Source organism: Drosophila elegans, unplaced genomic scaffold (assembly GCF_018152505.1).
Source record: "Drosophila elegans isolate 14027-0461.03 unplaced genomic scaffold, ASM1815250v1 contig_349, whole genome shotgun sequence".
Lineage (NCBI taxonomy): Eukaryota > Metazoa > Arthropoda > Insecta > Diptera > Drosophilidae > Drosophila > Drosophila elegans.
In genome coordinates this window covers 362,597-386,512 of record NW_024545729.1, presented here as the reverse complement: position 1 = coordinate 386,512, position 23,916 = coordinate 362,597, and the positions used below count along the sequence as shown (strand labels likewise).

At 35.7% G+C, this 23,916-nt stretch overlaps 2 protein-coding genes across 5 annotated transcripts; both read right to left on the bottom strand.

Annotated features, from left to right (window-relative positions):
* Positions 1 to 4,289: 4,289 nt before the first annotated feature.
* LOC108145262 lies at positions 4,290 to 13,919 on the bottom strand. 4 transcript variants are annotated; one of them, XM_041708643.1, is made up of 5 exons: positions 13,420 to 13,919; positions 5,541 to 5,923; positions 5,282 to 5,465; positions 4,647 to 5,216; positions 4,290 to 4,583 (listed from the first exon to the last, which is right to left on the bottom strand). In XM_041708643.1, exons 2-5 carry the CDS (start codon positions 5,909 to 5,911, stop codon positions 4,317 to 4,319), a joined length of 1,392 nt encoding a protein of 463 aa, XP_041564577.1. In that variant the 5' UTR covers positions 5,912 to 5,923; positions 13,420 to 13,919; the 3' UTR covers positions 4,290 to 4,316. The 4 variants fall into 4 exon arrangements, with proteins under 4 accessions (XP_041564577.1, XP_017126024.1, XP_017126026.1 ...); XM_017270535.2 differs by lacking the exon at positions 13,420 to 13,919 and adding an exon at positions 13,091 to 13,196; XM_017270537.2 differs by lacking the exon at positions 13,420 to 13,919 and adding an exon at positions 13,091 to 13,196 and having other exon boundaries at positions 4,290 to 4,580.
* Positions 13,920 to 19,573: 5,654 nt separating this feature from the next.
* LOC108145337 lies at positions 19,574 to 23,450 on the bottom strand. Its single transcript, XM_017270726.2, has 2 exons — positions 21,208 to 23,450; positions 19,574 to 21,138 (listed from the first exon to the last, which is right to left on the bottom strand). Exons 1-2 carry the CDS (start codon positions 21,332 to 21,334, stop codon positions 20,705 to 20,707), a joined length of 561 nt encoding a protein of 186 aa, XP_017126215.1. The 5' UTR covers positions 21,335 to 23,450; the 3' UTR covers positions 19,574 to 20,704.
* Positions 23,451 to 23,916: the final 466 nt, after the last annotated feature.

Sequence of the window (23,916 nt, the reverse complement as noted above, 5' to 3'; positions counted from 1 at the left end):
TGGTTGAAAACTGTCCATTTGGCAGATATACTGATCCAGTTTTCACTTCCGAAAGATTCACACGGATTCGAGTTTCCCAGACCTGTTCCAATTTTTACTAACGAAAGATTTGCACGGAATCTTAGTTCCCTCTGTTAATTCTCTGTTAAGTTCCGCAAAAAAAGCACGGAAACTTTCTGCTTTGTTGCATAACAGATTTGGTTAATACTAATATATTTGACTTTTTAAAAATTGTTTTGTTATGGCATCTCAGAATCGCTTCGATTCTAAACTACTGGAGTTTTGCAAATCCGCCGAACCTGTTCTAGTTTCCGAGCGAAGGGTTGTCATGGTACGAAAAAAAATTATTATTTTCTTGGAACTTATTTTTTAGCAAGCGCTTTTCGGTTTGTTTTTATATGCTTATATGGTTATAGTAATAGTTTAAAAGTGTTTTTGTTCTTGAGCGTGTTAAGCGTGTTGTGTTGGGACCTTTTTCATCGTCCCTGGCAATTTTGGACCCGAACACTTTTTGTGAAATGTGAAAATACGTTTAAAAATAATTTTATTAGGAGGAAACATAAGACCAGCAAACAAGTCGTCAGTTTTATGAAGTTTGTGAAGGAGAACGTGTACATTGCCCGGGGCGTTGTGAAAGGTGACAGAGAGGCTGTGGACGCCAAAGGGAGCATTGCATCTTAAATTTCGGTTATTGCGTTTAATGCGTTTAATGTCGTTATTTGCCAAAATTTGCAAAAACATTGTTAAAATCAAACCAAAAATCTTTGAATTATTTCGGGCAACACAGCTGATTTCCACACGAGTTGTTCCACAATTTTTTTTGGTCAGTTTTCATCACTGCCTATAAAATAATTTGTTATTTTTGAATACCAATGATATTTTGACTGATTGTAGTCATTGAAGGTGTGCACCAATAAAGCACAAAGATTAGGAACAGCAGCGGGCCAAATGTCGATCAGAAATTTGCCTAGAAAACTTGGGCAAATGACGAGTTTGTTCTGCTAAGCGCATATGATAAATTACGCTTTCATTATTTATTGTTTTGTTTGTTTTTTATTTTTGTTTTGCTTGTTCTGTTTATTCTGCTCGATATTTATACCATCTATTTTAGTGTGCATTTAAATTCTTCTTTTATATTTGTGTTCCGTTACATTGTCCGTCGAACTCCAATAAACTTCCTTGGTTTAATAAGAAGTCCAGACTTTGAAAAATAATATAATTATATAATAATATATTAAAATAATATAGTTTTGTTAACACTAAGCGTAAATCCTTTTCTTACCCAGCATCGCTACCATTTGAAAATTCTACGGCAAACACTGATCAGGCAATTGCCGATCCTTTTGCCCAGTTTTTCCAAACGACATATTCAGAGGCCCTGTGGAGACCACTTCACAAATTGCCTTACTCTTGGAAACTACTGACTTCCCACCTATTTGGAAGAAATCATTTGTTATTCCCCTTCAAGAAATGGGAAATAAATCAAATACTAGCAATTATAGAGGTATCTTCAAGTTGTCCGCTATCCACAAGCTTTTCGAAAACGTTATTATCCCCCATTTGTAACATTTTTGTATCGATTATATCTCCATGTCAGCATGGATTTATAACACGCAGGATTACTACGAAAAAAATCTTTGGAGCTAACATCGTTCGTTAAAATTGGCTTTAGAAATATCCTTCAGACTGTTCGCTTCTTGTACTGTACTTCTCACTTGGATTTCGAGTTATCTGAGTGGTAAGACACAACGAGTCCTTTTTTAAGGCTTTTTACATTATTTATTAACGCTCTCTTTTAAGTCTGACAAAGTCGCGCGTCCTTATGTACGCAGATGATGTCCAATTATGCCTGAAATATTGCGATATTTTACGCAATTCAGACTTACAAACGGATATTGACGCCTTTCAAACTTGGTGTTGGGAAAATCTATTGAACTTAAATAGCGCTAAATGCAAAATAATGACATTCTATAGGGCCAATCCACAGTATGCCACTTAAACTTTTGGTGGTTGTGAGTTGACTAGAATTACACATATTGATGATCTTGGCGTCCTTCTGGACCCAAAACTTTAATTTTTTGATCACATTTCATTCATGGTGAATAAGGTCAGGAGAATGCTTGGATTTATAAAAAGGTGGTCAAGGGAATTCTATTTTCCCTATGTCACAAAGACTTTATTTCAATCCTGGAATACTGCTAACCACTTTGGAGTCCCCAAGATGGTGTGCATATAGACCGAATAGAGTCTGTCCAAAAATCCTTTTTAATATTTGCTTTACGGGCCTTAAATGGGATGCAAACATTTTTTTACAACCTTACTCTAGTAGACTCCTTCTCCTAAATAATACACCAACTTTATCTAACCGTAGAACGGTGCTTAGTATTACTTTTGTTTGTAGACTTATTCAGGGGGATATGGAAAGTACCGAACTACTGGGCCGCCTACATTTCTAAGTGCCTATTCGTATCACTAGGAACTATATTCCTCTTATTTTAAACCATTGTCGAACAAACAATGATATGCATGACCTTTTAGAGTACTATGTAATGACTATAACATCATCATATATGACACATCATTTCTACTACCGACTCTTTACCGATTTTGAAAGCATTAATCTGATCTTACTTGGCACAAAATTAGTATGTAGTATTTTGTTTAGTATGTATTTTTTATTAGTCCGTCTGTTCCTTTATTGTTTCTATTTTTTCTTTGTACTGACCACAGTGCATCAACGTCTAAATAAAAAAAATTACAAAATTGTGTATTTATTTTATAACTCCTCACTGGCTACGTCGGTTTCTTGAGCAAAGGTTGCTCGGTTCTGCCAGGACGCAGCTCTTGCGTTGGAATTCTTATGGTCTGCCAATATATGGTTGCAGCGATATAAAGAAGTTTATCTCTGCTGTTCTTCAAATTCCCTTGTATAGTCGACTTTTCCATATCTGATTAAAAAACTATAAGCAAGCAACAAGCGGCAATTGGGAGTTCTATGCATGCAGAGCCATCTCCAGCTGAGTATTCCAAAAGCATTTTCTATACATTCAACAGCCCGGCTCAACCGATAGTTGAAGAAGCGCTCTGACCTTCCTAGATTTCTTCCGCTATACCGCTTTATACTTCTCTTGTTCAATGGATAGTCTCCTTAAAAATAACGAAATCCGCATACCAATATTGATATAATGATGAGAAAACATATACATTACTAAATCGACGAAGTCTTTTGCGAAAGTGTCTTTTCTTGAGATTTTGATACCCTTGCAGAGGGTATTACTTGTATAATTTCAGTCAGAAGTTTGCAACGCACTGAAGGATACATTTCCGACCCTATAAAGTATATACATTCTTGATCAGCATCACTAAGAGAGTCGATCTAGAAATGTCCATCTGTCCGTCCGTCCGTTTCTACGCAAACTGGTCTGTCAGTTTACCAGCAATCTGCATGAAACTTTCCTAAAAGTTGTCTTCCCATTACAGGTAATGCAAAAATCGGAACGAGCCGGAACGGACGACTATAGCATATAGCTCCCATAGGAACAATCGAAAAAAAAATAAAAAAAAAATTATAACTTTGCCGTTTTTCAATTTTTCTATTAGTTTTTCGACATATAGTAATGGTTAGCTATTTCAGAATTACGTTTTAAATTTCATTAAAATCGGACGACTATGTCAATTAGCTCCCATAGGAACAATCGGAAAAAATACAAAAAAAATTATAACTTTGCTGTTTTTTAAATTTTTTTATTAGTTCTTCGACATATAGTAATGGTTAAATATTTCAGAATTAAGGTATGAATTTAATCAATATCGGACGACTATATTATATAGCTCCCATAGAAATAATATAAATATATAAAATAACTATCTAATCATTGAGCTGCAAATCATCATAGCTTCATTTATTTTAAACATATACGCAAGTAAATCTTAATTTTAATGTTTTCAAAAATATTTAATTCTTGCAATAGCTGCAAGGGTATATGAACTTCGGCTTGCCGAAGTTTGCTTCCTTTCTTGTTGCTATTAAAATCGCCACTAGAGTCTGGTGTTTTGATAGCAATCTAGAGTAATAACACACTACATTTATTAGGAATCAATTAACGCTCTTAATACACTGAAACTAGATGGACATAAATACTATTTTTTGTCGACGATTTTACTAACCACTCCGGTTCACAGTAATCCAACTCTGTAGTGGTTCACAGCCCTGGTATAAACACAGTATATCTAAGCTTTGGCAGTCGCAACAGGATTCCTGTCCGCGTTCTGAAAAAATAATCCAAGACTTTTGTGTGGAAAATGTATTTGAATTTTTAATAGTGTGCAACACAAACATCAAGAAGGTTATCTAATAAGTCATCATTTCGAAACTGATATTGTTCTTCAATGTTCTCCGCTAGGGGTCGGAAGTTAGTGTAATCATAATTAATGGTTATATTGCATGGATGGCAAGGACTAGATATATCAGATGTTATATTTTGGTCTTCCATGGTCGCTGATGTCGGTGTGAGCACTGGTGTCATATCAGAGTAAATATTTATGTTGTTGAATGTACAAAAATCGTCTTCTCCGGAAATCTGCTGTAACGCATATCATTTATATTATCTTTAATTTGTATAATATAAACCTTTTAAAAATCTTACCGTGCTGGTACTGTCCAACTTGCTGGATATAAAACAGTTTAGGTTTTTAGGCTCCTTAATGAAACCTCCAGCGCCTGTTTTAATTTTTTCCAGTTCACATTTCTTTTGAAAAATGTCCTCGTTAAGCATTGCTCGTAGCGGACAACTGTCAAATTGCATTTCGTTTACCTCAGCGATAGTATCTTTCTTTAAGGACTCGTCAAATTTAACTTCCGTGAACGGTGACGATATTATTTGCAAGTGGCTTGTAACTGATATTTCTGACTGACTATTTGCCTTAGCCACCTTTGCAATTCTTGAACAGTATGTTTGAGATAATTTCACATGCTGTTTGTTTGATAGCTGTTCACCCTCTGTTGAAATGTTTTGTATATTATGATGTGGAGAGATTGCATGTTGGTATTTAGCGGTTGGATTTAGTTTTGGCTGACTTAGTTTTCTATTACGAATGCGCTTTTTGTCACACTTTTTCGGGTCAACTCCCAGCTCCCAGTAACCACCTTTGCCTTTTTCTTCTCTTTTTCGGTTACGAAAGCAGTGGTGTAGTGATAAATTATGCCTTATGGAGTTCTTAAAAAAATGTAAAAGCATTATACGGGGGCATGTTTACTTAAAACCGAGTTTTAGGTACTTACATTCCATTTCTTTCGTACTCTGAAGAAAGCAAACTTTGCCTCTATCCAAGCACATATTTGTTGTAAAGTTATGCGACCATTCTTCAGCATGGCCATCCCAATTATATGTGAATAGTTGAAGGGCGGTTTCTCAGTCACATCTGTTTCATACTTGCTTGCAAACTTTTCGTACTCAGTTAAATCCCTAAAAAACATTTTGAAATACATACTTTTTGGGATTATTTTTATACACTAGTGGAAAAATTCATTTTTGAATTACCTTTTAACTTTGTTCACAAATATCTCAAAGCGTTCCGATGGAGTTGGTCGTTTTGGTGTTGTTCTTTGTGTTTTAGACTCCAGAAATATTTTAGATTTCTTAACTGTGCTCTCGCCTCTTGTACAAATTAGTTGAATTTGGTTTCGTCGGATATTTGCGTTATGAGGTACGGCTGTTTCTGAATTTTTGTTCGTTACCGATACTATATTAATATTTTCTCTTGCGTTTGACTCAATTGTTTTTGGCCAAGTTAAATTTTGATTTCGCAGAAGCCAGTTGAGGTTGGTTAGCTCGCGCTCTTCGTCGGAGTCCTCTGCTTCTTGAAGGGAGGGGCTCTTGCTCCTAACTAATGAACCCTGACGGTCGGTCATTATCTATTTTTGCTGAAAAAACAAAAAAAAATTTAAGATGATCAGTACTTTTTGAAATTTTTTGGATTGTTCAGCCCACTTCATTTCGGAATTCCTGATATTGAATTCGATTATGTAAAACTCTTATTAGAATAAAAAGAAAAAAGAAAAAGAAAAAAATAATTATTAGTTCATATATGTTTAAAAACATTGAAGCTTTAATGATTTTCAAGTCAATTTTTGTATAATTTTTTTAATAACACATGTTCCCATGGGAGCAATATGATATATTCGTTCAATTTTAATCAAATTTAAAAAGAACTAACAAAAAAATTGAAAAAAGGAAAGTTATATTTTTGTTCCTTTTTTCAAGATTGTTCCAATAGGAGCTATGTGATACAGTCGGCCGAACAGCCTAGATCCGACTTATATTTTGCCTGCAATATATTTAAAACTGAAAGTTTAGTTTGGGCAGAAACGGCAAGGCGGCTAGATAGACTCTCATTGTGATGCTGATCAAGAATATATATACTTAATAATGTCGGAAATGTATCCGTTACTGCGTTTGAAATTTTTGACTGAATTTAAAATACCCTCTGCAATGGTATAATGTTTAAATGCTTAAAAAAAGGCATTTAAAAAACATATACATGCCTGTTCCAGTTTTCACTCGGAAGTGAATTCGTTAACATTGGCGGATTTTCCTTTAACATAATCAAAGGAAATAATAATTGCTAGCGAATTTCCTAGGAAAATTTCTATTTGGGGCTGACTGCCGGTACTGCTCTTAACAAAAGCCTATGATTTGCCTAAGTTTTCCAGGTAAATCTTTGGACAACATTTGGCCCGTTGCTGTTCCTTACCTATGTGCATTATTGGTGCACCCATTTAATGTCTAAAACCAATTTGGACATTAACATGCTAACATTTTTTATTTGTAAGATCGCCAGTAAGTAACTATTATTTCGAAATTACTTTAATAACAGAAAATTTTGCAGATTTTTGCTTTCTTACCGAATTGACAAAGATCTATTTCTTTTCCTTACTAAGAAAATTGGACCCGACTTAGGGCATCCCTGGATTGCCCATGTTACCCAGCTTGCGGCAGTCCTTCTTTTCTTGGCAACCGGGTGAACATTTTGTATTTTAAATTTTGTGCGTGAATCAGCTGCTTGGCACCAGTGTTGAAAACTCTTCACAAGAAGTGTTCGGGTCCAAAGTTGCCAGAGACCATGAAAACGGTTCCAACACAACAGGCTTTGCGCAATTAAATTAAGGGGTAATAAAACCAAAAACACTATTAAACTAAACTTCGATAATTAACACTTCTCACCATATAAAAACAAACCGAAAAGCGCTTGCAAATATAAGTCCCAAAAAAAGAATTATTTTTGCGTACTATGACAACCCTTGTTTTATTTCTATCAAGTTCGTTCGGAAACTAGGACTGGGCGGCGGATTTGCAAAGCGATTCTGAGGTGACATCACAAAATAATTTTTAAGTCAAATATGTTACTATTAACTAAATCTGTTATGCAACAATGGTCTTAAAACATCAAAGAATAAGATAAAATTTTGATTTGCACTTTAAGCTATCGCAAAGTATTTTAAAAGAATTAATTTCTGTTCTTGCGGATCTGAATCCTTCATATAAATGCTTGGCAGAACGTTTCCGTGCTTTTTTTGCGGAACTTAACAGAGAATTAACAGAGAGAACTAAGATTCCGTGTAAATCTTTCAGAAGTGAAAATTGCAACAGGTCTGGGAAAATCGAATCCGTGTGAATCTTTCGGAAGTGAAACCGGAACAGGGCTGATAAATTTTTAAAAAACCATGATGCTCTTACGATTCTGCCATTTTTCCACAAAGGCCAGCAGCGCCTATAAAAAGTAAAAAAAAAACTGCAAAAAGAAGAAGAGGACGCGAAATTAAATTTCCACGCCAATAAAATGAATACTTATGCATCTTGTACTATCGCACCTCTGCCCAAGGCTCAACGTTAAATTTGACTTCTCACCCCAGTTCTCAGTTTTTGGTTCAAACTTGTAATTCTGAATTATGAATTGCATGTTGCACTGTTCGCTCTCAGAGTTAAGAGCTGGTGCGAGACTGAGAACCGCGGTGAAAAATCAAGTTGGACTTAGAACTTTATTTATTTATTTATTCGCCAATGGATGGATAAATCCTTATCTGGCTATCAGCTAACTTAACTTTAAAACTAAATATTAATTAGTAATAAGTTGAACTCTTAGCTGGCAGAGGATGGGCAGAGGTACGGGCAGACCAAATGGTGTCTTTATGTTTCTTAGGCGAAAGTTCATATACCCTTGCAGCTATTGCAAGAATTAAATATTTTTGAAAACATTAAAATTATGATTTACTTGCGTATATGTTTAAAAACATTGAAGTTATGACGATTTGCAGCTTAATTATTTGATTATTCTTTTATATATTTTTATTATTTCTATGGGACCTATATGATATAGTCGTCCGATTTTGATGAAATTTAAACCGTAATTCTGAAATATTTAACCAACACTATATCTCGAAGAACTAACAAAAAAATTAAAAAACACCAAAGTTATATTTTTTTTTATTTATTTTTCCGATTGTTCCTATGGGAGCTATAAGCTATAGTCGTCCGATCCGACTCGTTCCGACTTAAATGCTACCTGCAATAGAAAGACAACTTTTGGGTAAGTTTCATTCAGATAGCTTTAAAACTGAGAGACTAGTTTGCGTAGAAACGGACGGACAGACGGACGGACAGACGGACATGGCTAGATCGACTCGCCTAGTGATGCTGATCATATATATTTTATAGGGTCGGAAATGTCTCCTTCACTGCGTTGCAAACTTCTGACTGAAATTATAATACCCTCTGCAAGGGTATAAACACGGCACAAAATATTTTGGTGGTTTTGGTCTTTGGACTGCGGTGCAGGCTACCAAAGACCAATTACTAAAAGCATTGCTCAAGAAATAATTAATTGAGCTATCGACTGTTATCGATTGTCAACCGCGAGTCTCTGTCAAAAATTTAAAGAGTCAAAAGCGCGCTAATTCTTTCGTTACTGATGACCACATACAAGTACTATTAATCATTTGCGTTTAAAGTCATGGCGCAGTTTGTGACCTCACTAATTCAAAACAAAGTGACAAAACCGCGGTCGGAGAGGATTGGTAGGTCATAGTCCACACTTTGGATAAAATTGGTAAGCTTATATGAATTGTGTGCTATGGTTTTTTTCAATAGTCAAGTCATAAAAGACGACTCATGGTTGTGATTTTGAGGTACTCTTTTATTGTAACTAAGTTTTGGAGCTTTGCAGTCTGATATCAAACCAAAACACCTCTTGACGTGGTAAAATTAAATTAAATCTGATATCCCAAAATTTTTACCCACACAAACATTTACAATGAACCGGGGGAGCCCAAACATTGCTTATGGCAGAGCAAACCCAATACCAATGCAATGCAGGACAAATACATTGGTGAGAGAGTTTTTTTCATTTCACTTAAAAAAAATGATTGCATGAACAAAGCAATTTTTCTGTAAAAAAAAAATTCGTCGCTGCGATGTACAAGTATATGACTTTGCTTTTCCTATATCAATGAGCATTCTAACAACAAAAGAGGAACAAGAGCTATGGGCTTGGGCACCCCTGCAATACATCGAATAAGGCTAGCCATAACACTGTATACGGTTATGGTCGACTCAACCCCTGTAACACCCTCTATAAACAAAACACAACTTTGCAAAATCATACATATGTAGGTTAAATTAGAAGTAAACATTTATTTATACTTTATTAAAATTGTCGACCTGGCTGTCTTCCATGAATGTTCCGTCCACAACTTGATTCACGTTACCAAAACTTATAGTCGAATGCTTAAATAATTTTCGTCACGAAAATCGATATCGGACATTTTGTATGTTGAAGGTGTGATCGTCACGTCTTTTTTACCTCGTCAAGAGGTGTTTTTGTTTGATTATGAAGCAGTATTGTTATATTTTACGAACTTACGAACAAAGAACAAGTTTCCTTGAGATCGGAAGTTAACAGAGAACTAACAGAGGGAATTCAGCATTGTGTGAATCTTCCGTAAGTGAAAGCTGAAACAGGCTGATAAACTGCGGCTTGCCGCACTTTGCTACCTTTCTTGTTTCTTGTTTAGCTAAAGTCTGTATGTTTGGGTTTTTTTTTGTCTGCCATGATTTTTGGAAAACATTATTATCCCGACGTGGGATTAAAACTTGCGCTGCTTAGATTTTAGGTGTCTTAACTGGCAAGCTACGGGCCTAGCTGCTTACAGCCGACACAGAAAGGACAAAAGCTTTCGGGATTTTGTCTTTTTAATGTGAACAACGTTTTGTCGTTATACCTTTGCAGAGGGTATTATAATTTCAGTCAGAAGTTTGCAACGCAGTGAAGGAGACATCTCCGACCCTATAAAGTATGTATATACTTGATCAGCATCACTAGGAGAGTCGATCTAGCCATGTTTGTCTGTCCGTCCGTTTCTACGCAAACTAGTCTCTCAGTTTTAAAGCTATATGCATGAAACTTTCCCAAAAGTTGTCTTTTTATTGCAGGTAGTATATAAGTCGGAACGAGCCGGATCGGACGACTATAGCATATAGCTCCCATAGGAACAATTGGAAAAATAAATTAAAAACAAGAAAGGAAGCAAACTTCGGCAAGCCGAAGTTCAAATACCTTTGCAAATATTGCAAATATTAAATATTTTTTAAAACATTAAAATTAAGATTTACTTGCATATTTGTCAAAAAACATTGATGATTTGCAGCTCAATTATTATACAGTTATTTCTATATTTTTATTATTTCTATGGGAGCTATATGATATACTCGTCCGATTTTGATGAAATTTAAACCGCAATTCTGAAATATTTAACCATTACTAGATGTCGAAGAAAAAACAGAAAAATTTAAAAACAGCAAAGTTATAATTTTTTTCATTTATTATTCCGATTGTTCCTATGGGAGCTATATGCTATAGTCGTCCGATTTTTATGTAATTTAAGCCGTAAAAGGGAAATATTTAAACATTACTATATGTCGAAGAACTAAAAAAAAATTAAGAAACAGCAAAGTTCTATTTTTTTTCATTTATTTTTTCGATTGTTCCTATGGAAGTTATATGCTATAGTCGTCCGATCCGGCTCGTTCCGACTTATATACTACCTGCAATAGAAAGACAACTTTTGGGAAAGTTTCATGCAGATAGCTTTAAAACTGAGAGACTAGTTTGCGTAGAAACGGACGGACAGACGGACATGGCTAGATCGACTCGCCTAGTGATGCTGATCAAGAATATATATACTTTATAGGGTCGGAGATGTCTCCTTCAATGCGTTGCAAACTTCTGACTGAAATTATAATACCCTCTGCAAGGGTATAAAAATTGAAACACTTTTCAACGAATAAATAATAACCTGTTACTGTTACTACGAGTACCAAGTGTACAAATGAAAAATAATTCAAATATTTATTTATGGTTTTAATCCTGGATTTTTAACCTGTTTACCACAACTTCGGAATTTTCGTTCAGAAATTGAGAATTTGAGTACAGATTTGACCTAAGAACTCACATTGAGGATATTTTTTTATTTGGACGTTAAACGGCACCAAGCGGACCCCAGGTTAAAGAAAAGGGGCTAATTATAAATAGTTACGAAACAAAATACTACATACTAATTACGAGCTAAGTAGGATCTGACTAATGCTTTCAAAATTGGTAAAGGGTCGGTAAAAAAGAAAATGCAATCGATTTTATTATAGTCATTACATAGTACTCTAAAAGGTTCATGCATATCATAGTTTGATCGACAATGGTTTAAAATAAGAGGAATAAAGTTCCTAGTAATTCTATTTGGCACAGAGAAATGTGGGCAACCCAGTAACTCGGGACTCTCCACTTCCCCGTGAATAAGTTTACGAATAAAAGTGATACCAAGCATTGTTCTACGATTGGATAAAGTTGTCTACTTGAATATGATGGTAGGATTAGGTTTGCAGCCCAATTAAATAATCGATACTTATGTTAAGAAAACATACTTAATTGAAAACATGTGTATGGTTTGAGAAAAAAAGTTTTCATAATGAGAAATAAATGTATTATAATCCGTGGACCAGCGATTTGAGATGTCCGGACCTGAAAGTATCGAGTTGTGTGATTTGTTTTTTTTTTATCGTTTTCTTTTTATATTTTAATGCTTTTCTAGCTGTTTACAATTTTTAAAAATTACCTCGAATTTATTTCATAAAACTGGAATTTGATTTTTTAAGAAAGTAGTTTTACCTCTTACAATCACTGACAAATTGTCAGGCTGAGAGGCTGAGTGCAATATACTTGATTAATAATCTCTATGCAAAAATAAATTAGTAAAAAAATAATTTTTAAAATTAAGAGCCCAAATATGTTGTAGTTATTTCAACATTCTACCATATATGTAATAAAACTGTTAAAAGTTTAAGACAAAGATCTAGCAAATCTAGTAAAATACCAATACCAACAATACCAATTTGTACCTATCAATTCTAAGCACAGTAAATTTATTTGCTTAAATAAATACAACAACACATTAATTAAATAAAATCTGGGCGGTAACAGTTTAAGCAATCGATTCGCATTAAGCAAAATAATCTCGAGTAAAAATCAATATTTTATTTTTTTTACTAATTTTATTTGCGTTTTTACATGTCATTTCCAATTCGAAACCATCAGTAAAGATAAAAAATAGGAAAAATATTTTTATTTACCCTTTGTGAGAAAGTGAACTCTACGACACACATTTTAGGTACCTGCCCAAAAGGGACTAGCACAGAGTTGTTAAGGAACCTTGCATCATTTAATATGTTAAGTTTCGGTATCTGCCAAGCCAAAAATTATGAAGAAGTGGACCTTACTAAAAGATTTAAATTGCTATTATTGGGTCTTGAAAAGTGTTACGCAATTAGTGTGTTCATGGGACCAAGTCAATTGAACGCCATATTGAAATAACTCACTATAAGAACCGGGAGCACTTTTGTTAGTGACTCACTAATGTGCCTTACGTTATTATTATTATAACTACAACTACTCTTGTTTAAACATATTTAACACTTTAAAATTAACCACTATTCCTTATACTTATCTGCTATACGATTACAATCAATTAGAACAGGTATAATACTTTTTTTTAGCTGAAACAACTTTTTTGTTTAACTCTTTCCGACGAACTGCTTGAGGTATACTGCACGGCTACTCTCTGCCGTTGCACCTGTGCTTTTGGTCTATGAGCAACCCTCATTTTTCTACAATACCAAAAAATAATTATACGAGGTTAGGCTAGTTCTCTCGGCCTTATAGGGTCGAAGTGGACGGTGCTCAAATTCGCTTTAGATTTTAGTTTGGTCGGTTGCAGGTCCCGAGCCGACTATTACCGACGAAATAGCGTCCACAAATACCCCGATTACCGAAAAGGTCACAACAACAACCCTATTTTACCAAACATTTATTTACCTTTGAGCTGGATATAGACGAGTACTGTATCCACCACTTTCTTGTCCAATATTTTAGCCATTTACATTATTATCCTTATTACACCCTGGAAATAAACTTGTTACCACAGTCTTTGGTTAGTGCAAATCATGTATTTGGTATCAATATTAAATTTGCGATAATATTTTAAGTCGAGTATTGGTTCTTATTACTGTATAGAGCCGCAGAATTAAAAACGAGTGATAATTATGATGTGCATACCATGACAATACGAGAAATAGCAATGAAAGCCAGTGAAAATCTGCCATGTGGGCCACCTAAAACTAAAACGACCGACATTCATGGAATTTTGAAATTTTACGGAAGTTATAGGGAATTAAAAAGTCAACTTTGGTCACTGCTTGGTAGGAGCTATCTTGATGATTTCTTCAGCAATTACTGTCGGCAGTCGGCTTTTTCAATTTTTGCATGGGAAATCGCTGTGCGGGCCCCTAAAAACAAGTGTTTCTCAAATCATTGTCAATTAGGTAACAGATGGAAGGACCCTATAAACTATGTTTATCTATTTATTAATCCCCTAAAATCCCTAAAAAGTATATTTATTTTTGAAAAGAATCACTTAAACGGTATATTATATTCTGTAAAAAGTATGTTAGATTTAAAAAAAGAAAGGAAGCAAACTTCGGCAAGCCGGAGTTCATATACCCCTGCAGCTATTTCAAAATATACTACTAAATACTCTTGAAAACGTTAAAATTATGATTTACTTGCGTGTATGTTTAAAAACATTGAAGCTATGATGATTTTCAGCTTAATTATTCGATAGTTCCTACACTCATAGAAAAAATCAAGAATTTCGATGTCAATTCATGAACGAACGATGTCAAAAGTAGGGTAAATTCGAATATTTTTGAACGAAAGGCTATATTCAAGAACGAATTATTCAATCCCGAAGTTCTACATTTGAGAATGAACGTCATCAGTCCAAGTACTGAGTACGAAAAATTTTTAATGCAAGTATGAAAGTTTCTTAACTTAAATTTTTTACAAAATGTTTTTTTGTCTCTTTCTCTTTTTTTCTTTTCGCTTTGACTCCATATGAAATTAAAATGAAAGGAAATATGATAAATTGATATGAAAAGGAAACAGAAAAGCAAACCCTTATTTATTTTACTGCAAGTCGACCCATCCGGGATTCGAACCGAGACCTTTGGATTCGTAGACGCATTAGCCGGTTGCGCCACACTGGCATCACAATTTACTGTGTACTACGCCCGTATCAGAATTCGCAGTAATTTGTTTGCAATCAAATAGCTTTTATTTGCTATACTTTTGAGGTCAACTAGATAAAAATTTAAATAAAATTGAACGTTTGAAAAAAAAACATAAAACCCAAAATAAAAAAAAATTGATAACTTTGTCTGGGATTTGAGCTCGGGTTCTTAATAGCTTACCCAATGTTTGATGTTCCAAGACTCTTACGCCCTAGGCCAATCATTTTAAGAACGAAATGTTCTTGTTTTAAATTAATAGTTCTTGTTTTTTTGTTAAATTAATAGTTTTTAATAGAGTTTACTGTTTTTAATAATTCTGATATTATTTACAAACACTATAAGCAGGGATAAAGCGAAAAATATCGTTTTCTCTATGTATTAAAAAAACATTTTAAAATACTATTATCAAGTATGACCCGTACTTTTTCTGTACACGTTCGTTCTTAAAATTTTAAGAATTATTCGGGCGATTTTCAAGAACGTTCGTGCTAAAATTATTCGTTCTACTTTTTTCTGGGTGTATGGCAGCTATACGATTGTTCCTATGGGAGCTATATGCTATAGTCGTATGATTTTGATGAAATTGAAATCGTAATTCTGAAATATTTATTCTGAAATATTTATATCTCGAAGAACTAAAAAAAAAATTAAAAAACTCCAAAGTTATAATTTTTTTAAATTTATTTTTATGATGTTTCCTATGGCACCTATTTTCTATAGTCGTCCGATTTTGATAAAATTTAAACCTTAATTCTGAAATATTTAACCATTACTATATCTCGAAGAACTAAAAAAAAAATTAAAAAACAGCAAAGTTATAATTTTTTCTCATTTATTATTACGATTGTTCCTATGGGAATTCCTATGGAATTAAAAAACTCCAAAGTTATAATTTTTTTTAATTTTGTTTTATGATTGCTCCTATGGCAGCTATTTGCTATAGTCGTCCGATTTTGATGAAATTTAAACCGCAATTCAGAAATGTTTAACCATTACTAAATCTCGAAGAACTAACAAAAAAATTAAAAAACACCAAAGCTATAATTTTTTTAAATTTATTTTTCCGATTGTTCCTATGGGAGCTATATGCTATAGGCGTCCGATCCGTCTCATTCCGACTTATATACTACCTGCAATAGAAAGACAACTTTTGGGAAAGTTTCATGCAGATAGCTTTAAAACCGGGAGACTAGTTTGCGTAGAAACGGACGGACAGACGGACATGGCTAGATCGACTCCCCTAGTGATGCTGATCAAGAATATATATACTTTATAGGGTCGGAAACGTCTCCTTCACTGCGTTGCAATCTTCTGACTGAAATTATAACACTCTCTGCGAGGGAATAAAAAGGTAGAAGGAAGGTATGAAAGAGATGAGTTATTGAGCTTTATAAACATCGATAAAAAAAAAAAAATGTTTAAGGAGGTATTCTGGCTTACAAGCCCGAATTTTGGGCATTTTTTCAAGTTAGATCAAAATAATAAAAAAAACATTTTAGAAATATATAGGGAAGAATTTTAATGATGAGAAAAAATGTCGTCATCCGAGGAATAAGCGCCCATATGAAACAGTGAAGGACGTTTTAGCTACGAAACTTATTTTCAAGAACTTTGTAGCATACGTTAATGTTCATGATATCTTTGAAATACGGGAGAACTAGTGCCTATTTTCCAGATCATCATTTACACTGGGTGATTACAGAGCGGCCTCAATCAATGCTGTAAATTCGAAAAAATGCAAAACGGAATGGTCATTAAAATCGCCACTTATGAGAAGAACTGTTTTCTCGTCCCGCGTTACTTAAACTGTAACAAAGGGCAAAAAGATTATGAGGATCTGTACAGCATGCTGCAGCAGAGTGAAGAGGAAAACGTTATGGCAATTGGTGATTTTACGGAAGAATTGGCGACCAACAGATAATCACCGAGGGACTTAAGACAGTACGCGAATGGTTAAAAAACTTTAAAATTTTCTTAGACTTGTTTCTTAAGGGGGATGCGGTTACAACCATTGACTATTGTATGATACAAGACTTAGAGGTAGAATTCCAAGATTTCTGTGATCACTTACCTCTAGTGATAAGACGCAACATATACGCGACACTCAACACCATCGCACTAAACAATAAAACATTACCCCAACTAAAATGCAACCCAAGACGTGTGGATTAATATAGGAGAGAACTAGACTCCGAGCTTGCAAAGGAGGAGAAAATGTAACGAACCCAAATCCGAGGGAAATAAATTATCTAGCTGGGTGTGTATTTAGAGCGGAAAACTGTCTAAGTCGAGCAGGATATGTATCGAGCCACAAACAAACATGGTTTTATGCTTTTTGCGAGAAAGCTCAGAAAGCATCCTTGAATTCCCTTAAAGTGATCAAAACGGAAAATAGCACAGAAGCTAGAACAGCGTACATGCAAGCCAATAAGGATTATAAAAATCTATGTAAGGACAAGCAAACGCAATACTTCAGAAATTTACAAGTCACTATTTGTGAGCCTTGCGAGGAGAATAAACGCATTCTCGTGAAGAAGTTCATCTTCTGGAAATGACAGCCTACTTCGAAAGACTGATATGTGGAAATCAAACGTGCCATTTATCATTTGCTCTACCACGGTGTACAAACAAAATATTTGCACCAGTACTTTTGAAGCGACTTACTATTTCGGTCAATAAAACCATTCACTAAACGAGGTTCAGGCAGGATTCCGCAAAGGCTATAGCTTTTTTCCTTTAACAAGCATTGCCAGATCGTGTCTTGAAAGTAAAAGGAAACTCTTTTGTTTTTTGTCAACTTCCGAGCAGCCTTTGATACAATAAACAGAAGGGCGTTGATCTATAAACTCAGCAACTATAATATGTCATCCAAAATGATTGAAAAAACTAAAAGTATGTATAAGGAGAGTAAGACTACTGCTTGGTGCGAAAGCAAGTACTTAGATTGGTTCAAAACTAACATGGGAGACCAAAAAGAATGTATTTTGAGCCCACTTCCATTTTCCTTATACATATATGATATGCATTATTTGAGTGGTGGCACAGTTGGTAAGCCGTTAACTACAAAATCAAAATGCATGCCGACGACATGGTACATGGAGGAATTGCAGAAAATGAAAAATCAGTCTACCGACTTCTGCGCACAATAGGGATTGGAAATCAACCACGACAAGTCAAAAATCATGGTAATACGCGATGGTAGGGGCAAAATTAAGAATGCAAAAGTGTTTTATTAAGGGGCTTAACATTATTTATTGATTTATTTCGCCAACGGTATTCATTCTTTAACTGGCTACTTAGATATTTAACATTATTCTTACGCACTAACATTGAAAAAAGTAATCGATCAATTTATGTTTAAGATCAGACTTGCTAGAAAAATAATTAAGTCGCATGTTAGTTGGAAGTTTATTGCACCGACACAAGGCTCTATAAAGTGGCTCGTTTTGGGAGTAGTTAGTCCTGCGTAACTCAACAATAAAGGGAGCAAAATCTCGGAGGTGCCTACCAGGAGCATTAAAGCCTACTTTTGAAAGAAGTTCTGGACAGTCAATGATTCCGGCCACCAGGTCGGCGATGAAACAGATGGAGATGATTGTTCTGCGATTGGCAAGTGTGAACGAGGAGACACTGCTGCTGATAAGGGGGGAAGGAAGGGTTCAGAAATTCTTAAGGGTAAGAGAGCGAATTTTAGAAAGTTTTTCTGTTGCCTTTCTATTCTATTTATGTGGATATTGGATGAGGGATTGCAGATAAAAGCCGCGTACTCTATTTTAGAGCGCACAAATGTTGAATAGAGCGCAAGCCTCGTATAGGGATCCATGAAAAACGCTGAGTTCCGCTTTGCAAACCCAAACATGGCATACGCTTTAGGCATGATATAATCAAAGTGTGCTGAGAAATTAAATTTGGAATCAAACAATACACCCAGATCTAAGCATTCTTGTTGAACATTTAAGGGCTGCTCTGCAATACTGTATGTGATTATAAGGTTGTATACGCATTTACTGTAGCTAACATAAAAGCATTTATTAATGTTTAGCGGAAGTAAATTTCAGCGGCACAATGAACTTAACCAGGGTAACCCACGAAAAAATAGGCAATTTTTGATTTTTTTTTAAGAAAGTACCTAATAGAATGTTTTGAAATTTTTTTAATTTTCAACTTTAATTTAAGGTTTTTATTTAACAAAAACATTAAGAATTAACGGGACTATGGGCTGTCTGCCAATGCTCCAAAAAAATAGTACTCCAACTGCTGGAATGATTCAAAAAGATTATAAAAGCTAAATATACTTCCCCTGCAATGACCTTCGATCTTTAAAAAGTATCAAATATTAACGAAATGGCCTCGGTTTGAATCGTTTTTTTAGGCTAAACAAGAAAGGAATCAAATCGGCAAGCCGAAATTCATATACCCTTGCAGCTATTGCAAAAATGCAATATCCTTGAAAACATTTAAATTTTGTAGCTATGATGATTTCCAGCTCAATTCTTCGATCGTTTCTATGGATATTGTTTTCCGTAATTCTAAAATATCAAATTATTACTATACCCTTGCAGCTATTAAATATTCTTTATTTTTCTGATTGTTCCTAAACCGTAATTCTGAAATATTCAACCACTACTACATGTCAAAGGACTAAAAAATAAAATTCAAAAACATCAAAGTTATAATTTTGTTTTATTTATTTTTTCGATTCTTCCTATGGGAGCTATATGCTATAGTCGTCTGATTTTGATGAAATTTAAATCGTATTTTTGAAATATTTAACCATTACTATATCTCGAAGAAAACAAAAAAATTAAAAAACACCAGGGTTATAATTTTTTTTAATTTTTTTTTCCGATTGTTCCTATGGGAGCTATATGCTATAGTTGTCCGATCCGGCTCATTCCGACTTATATACTATACTTATACTACTTATATACTATTTTTTTTTATTTTAAAATTTCCTTAATGTAACATTTAAACTGGGTTGCGCAAGTTAAAAAATTGTCTATTTGGAAAAAGCGATTTAGATCTTGGGCATATAAAATTTTCAGTCCTTTTGGTAATTCCCTTTCGTAATTTTCCATTATTCAGGGAATGTTGAAAATGTAATTGCAGAGTTAAATGTATGTGTTATAAGTGGTAATATCTGAAGCATTAGAATTTGTACAAATTTTGGATTGATATCTCTTGGTATTAACAGCTTCGTCGAATTTTAACCTGAAATGTATTTACTTAGCGTGTGTTATTGACGTATGAACTTTCGTACTATCCGTTTTCTCCGAGTCAATAAAGATCATAGCAGCAGTATGACAGTCAGAATCAAAAATTTCCTTATACTTAGCACTGAGGCAATTAATTGCAGTATTAATTCATCATTCCAATAATATAATGGCTCAAAGTTGGATGAAAAACACTTTCCGAATAAACTAGTCACCCCCAAGTCAGAGGAGGCTGATTTTTTTCCAGGCAAACTATAGGAAGGAATATGCGATATTGTTCTTTTAGAATTTACAAAATGCCAAAATAATTTAGGGTTAGTAATCAGTTTTCTTTCCACAACTGCAATGTATTGACTGTATAAAAATTTATTTAAGAATTTGAATTCGCGCTTATGTTGCTTGTACCGATCAAAATTTTCAGAATCCCCGCTTTCAGCATAACGTTTATAAAACTTGTTTCTAAGATTTTTGTATTTCTTTAGTCCGGGCGTGTATCAGGGAAGTCTACAAGAACAAGAAGCTCTATTTTAAGCATACTTTTTGATAATAGTAGAGAGAGAAGTCAAAAAATGTTCATAGCATATATCCACACTTGCATGCGAAAGGATCTCATTTCAGTTAAAATTAGAAATATCATTCCGAATTGAAATAAAGTTACATATTGGAAAAATATGACAGGTCAACTTAATTAAAAGTGGTTGATGCTGACCATCTCACTCAGATATTGGGTTATTAAAACAATTAAATTAACGTTAAGTCGGGGTTAATAAAAATTAGGTCTAAAAGTTTGTTTAAACTATTAAATACATTAACCTGGACTCATCCAATGCTTAGAAGATCATCAATAAATATAATTTCAGGATGCAGATGTAAATTGCTGGGAACCATCGCCGAGGCATCTGCATCATGAGCCCACAAAAGCGATGAAAGGTTGAAGACGTCCAGAGTGCAGATGTACTGATTATCATCTAGATCCTTATATTGTCCACATGAGCCTTGTATAGCTCGAAGTTTCTGCGCTTGGATACCACCAGGAATATCGACTCCAGGACCAGAGAGAGTTACGCAAATTTGATCAAGGAGAGAGTCCTCATTTAGGAGACGAATAGAAGCGCAACGCAGATTACGCCGCACAGCTATGAGAGCGCTGCCACCTCTAAAAGAGCATTGTGTTTGAACAGCATCCCGGTCTTTGTGAAATACTTGGTAGATTAGGATCGAAAAATTCTTTGCCAAATTGAGCCATGTTTCAACTAATTTAATGACATCATATTCACACTGAGTGGTTTCCATGAAAATAGACTGCGATTTAGTACGCATACCAGTAATATTTTGACAATAGATGCTAAACAATGCATTGTTTACGCAAGTTTGGTCATCAAAGAGCGTGATATCCATGTTCGGCCAGGCAGCATAAATAGACAAAAAACGCTTTGTTGGTGTCGTCATCAGGTCATCAATATTATTATGCGGATACGTACAGGGTGTTGATCAATGCTCAAAGTATCTGAAGAAAATGAAGAGTTCTCACAATGAATGAAGCTGTTGAGTAAGAAGAGAGCGCTGCTTCTAAGAGAATCCTACACGCAGTTGTATCCGATCCATTTGGTGATAAGACTGACGACATCAGCTGTTGATGTCTAAACGGCTCTTCACAAGCAGAAGGTGAGAGCATCTTCAAGCGGAACCCTGAGAGAGGGTGCCGTTTCCATACCAATATTGTGAGAAAGCCGAAAATTAAGCGAATGCGCCAAGAAAACTATTGTAGGATGTCCAACGGTGAAATCGAAATCTCAAGCCGATGCTGCTGTTGCTGCATCAGGAGAGCGGCGAGACAAGATGAGAGCGCGCCGATATTGAAGCCAAGCACATAGCGGGCACGCACTGCTTAAGCTGATTATGTTGTTGATATGAAAGAGAGACGGAACATGATGAAAGTGCAAATCCGAAGAGCGCACTAAGCTCGGTGAACAGCTGGTCAGGGACACCAAGCTTAAAATTAACGAATTTTAAAGAAGTGATATGCAAAGAAAATCAGAGCTGGTTTTACAGTGCTTCAAGCTTTTCTCCCTCCCTGTACGGCACGCCATGCATACGGAGTTCGTTTTGTGCGACATGTTTTGCCTCTACGCTACCCACTCTCTCCTTCGTTGCGCGCATGTCCGCAATCTCCCGGCGTAAGTTATTAACCCGCTCAGACAGCTGTTGCGCGCGTCGATTCCGTCCAAGCGCTCCGTGAGACTGCTGAGGATGCGCGTCTCCGTCTTTATATTGTAAAGCTTACTATACATAAGTCCACCTGGTTTTTATACCCTTGCAGAGAGTATTAGAAGTCAGAAATTTACAAGGAAGTGATTTCCGACTCTATAAAGTATTGTAATGGAAGAGAGCTTTCGATATTCCGACAAAATGGCAACGTTGTAAAGTACGCGATAGTTACGAGAGTTTGCAGCCCGGCTGTAAGATCACTTTTCTCTCTCTTAATTACGACTGCGTGCTGACCCTAAGCAATAAAGGCATAAAGAAAATAAACGCTGGTGTTTCCTTCTTGGAGTTGAGGCGGGAAGATTGGAAGTAGTGAGGGCCACCACACCTAAAAAAAAACCAGGTTGGGCGACCGCCCGGGAAACAGCAGAGCACCTCCCACGCGCCACCACGAACGCTCGCAAGGTGCGATTGGCTCTCCGTTAGCTCTCCACGCGATGCGGGACCAACCAACGCGAATCCGGTTATAGTCCGACATGGGCCGACCGAAAAAAATGCATTAAGCTTTATACGAGTCTGCGTGGAAGTGCACAGCGTCTCCATTCTGCCAGGAGCGTATGGTTCCCTAGCTGCCGCCATGCGATAGTATTTCACGATCAGTATTCATACCGGCTATCAGTTGTTTCATAATCGCATGCAAGTGCCGCGAAAATCCGTCGGGGACTTTCCCATGGGGTAGGAACGCTTGGGCAGGGCCGTGTTCGGTCAGAAATTAGCACATCCGTCTAATGATTAAAATATTAATCAAAATTGTAACATTAGTATTAGTATATATATTTATTATTTTTTCTGTTACATTTCCTTTATTTTGTTCAATTAACTATTATTCTTATATATCATCTTCACCTAAATCTAATGAATAAAAAATATTAATTTCAATTCAATAAACTGAAAATGATAACAAATTTAATCTCTGTATTTGACTTCAGCTATTTTTAGTTTATAGTTAAATTGATTAAGAACATACTTAGGACTTTTAATAATTTCATCAATAGCCGACTGCGACCCACAACAGCATAATGGTGCAGCGTTTTATTGACGGAGTCTGAGAGACGGGATATCAATTATCACACTAGATAGGGCTATCCGGGTTAAAGCCCAATGCCGACGACGTCCAGCGAGCACTGTAATGAACGTCAGCACTGTAGCTACGGATAAGCCAGATAACACAGTTGAATTCAGGACTGGAGAGGATGTCTGGCTCTACTATCCGCTCGGCTTTCCGTAGCCATAGACGCACCGCGCGGTGCGGGTTGCGTAATTTCGGCTTATCTCAGTGAGTTCCTTCCAGAAGTCACTTCTCCGGCTCCCGACCCGAAAACAACACGGAATAAACGGCAGGTCGAAACTAACGATGGCCTATATCAGCAGTGCGCAATCGGTCATCCCGTAGCGCAAGCATGAGGAATCAAGCTGTGTAACAATCGGCCCTTCCGCAGCGTCAGTGCCACACATGAAGCAGTGCAGCATTCGGATACCCATAAGTACAAGATTCGGCCCTTCCGTAGCGCCAATCCCGCACACGAAGCAGTGCAAAACGCAGCAAGCAGTGATATACTCGGCCCGTCCGAAGCGTCGACAAGCAGTCCTACATTCGGCCCTTCAGCAGCGTCGACGTCAACCCAGCAAGCAGTACCACACTCGACCCTCCCACAGTGCCGATATAATTATAATTAGAAACCTAACTGGAAGCCTACCTAATAGAATTCGCGGTCGAGCCAGAAACACTGTGCGAGGACATACGAAGACAAATGGCAGATTTAGAA

Bases quoted from the DNA above. Each gene is read 5' to 3' on its own strand.
- LOC108145262 (XM_041708643.1), bottom strand. From the start codon at position 5,911: ATGACCGACCGTCAGGGTTCATTAGTTAGGAGCAAGAGCCCCTCCCTT. The intron at 5,217-5,281 runs GTAAGTACCTAA...CATTTTTTTAAG, and splicing joins GAGTACGAAAGAAATGGAAT to AACTCCATAAGGCATAATTT. The intron at 4,584-4,646 runs GTAAGATTTTTA...TATGCGTTACAG, and splicing joins AGTTGGACAGTACCAGCACG to CAGATTTCCGGAGAAGACGA.
- LOC108145337 (XM_017270726.2), bottom strand. From the start codon at position 21,334: ATGACGACACCAACAAAGCGTTTTTTGTCTATTTATGCTGCCTGGCCG. The intron at 21,139-21,207 runs GTATGCGTACTA...TCATTAAATTAG, and splicing joins CTATTGTCAAAATATTACTG to TTGAAACATGGCTCAATTTG.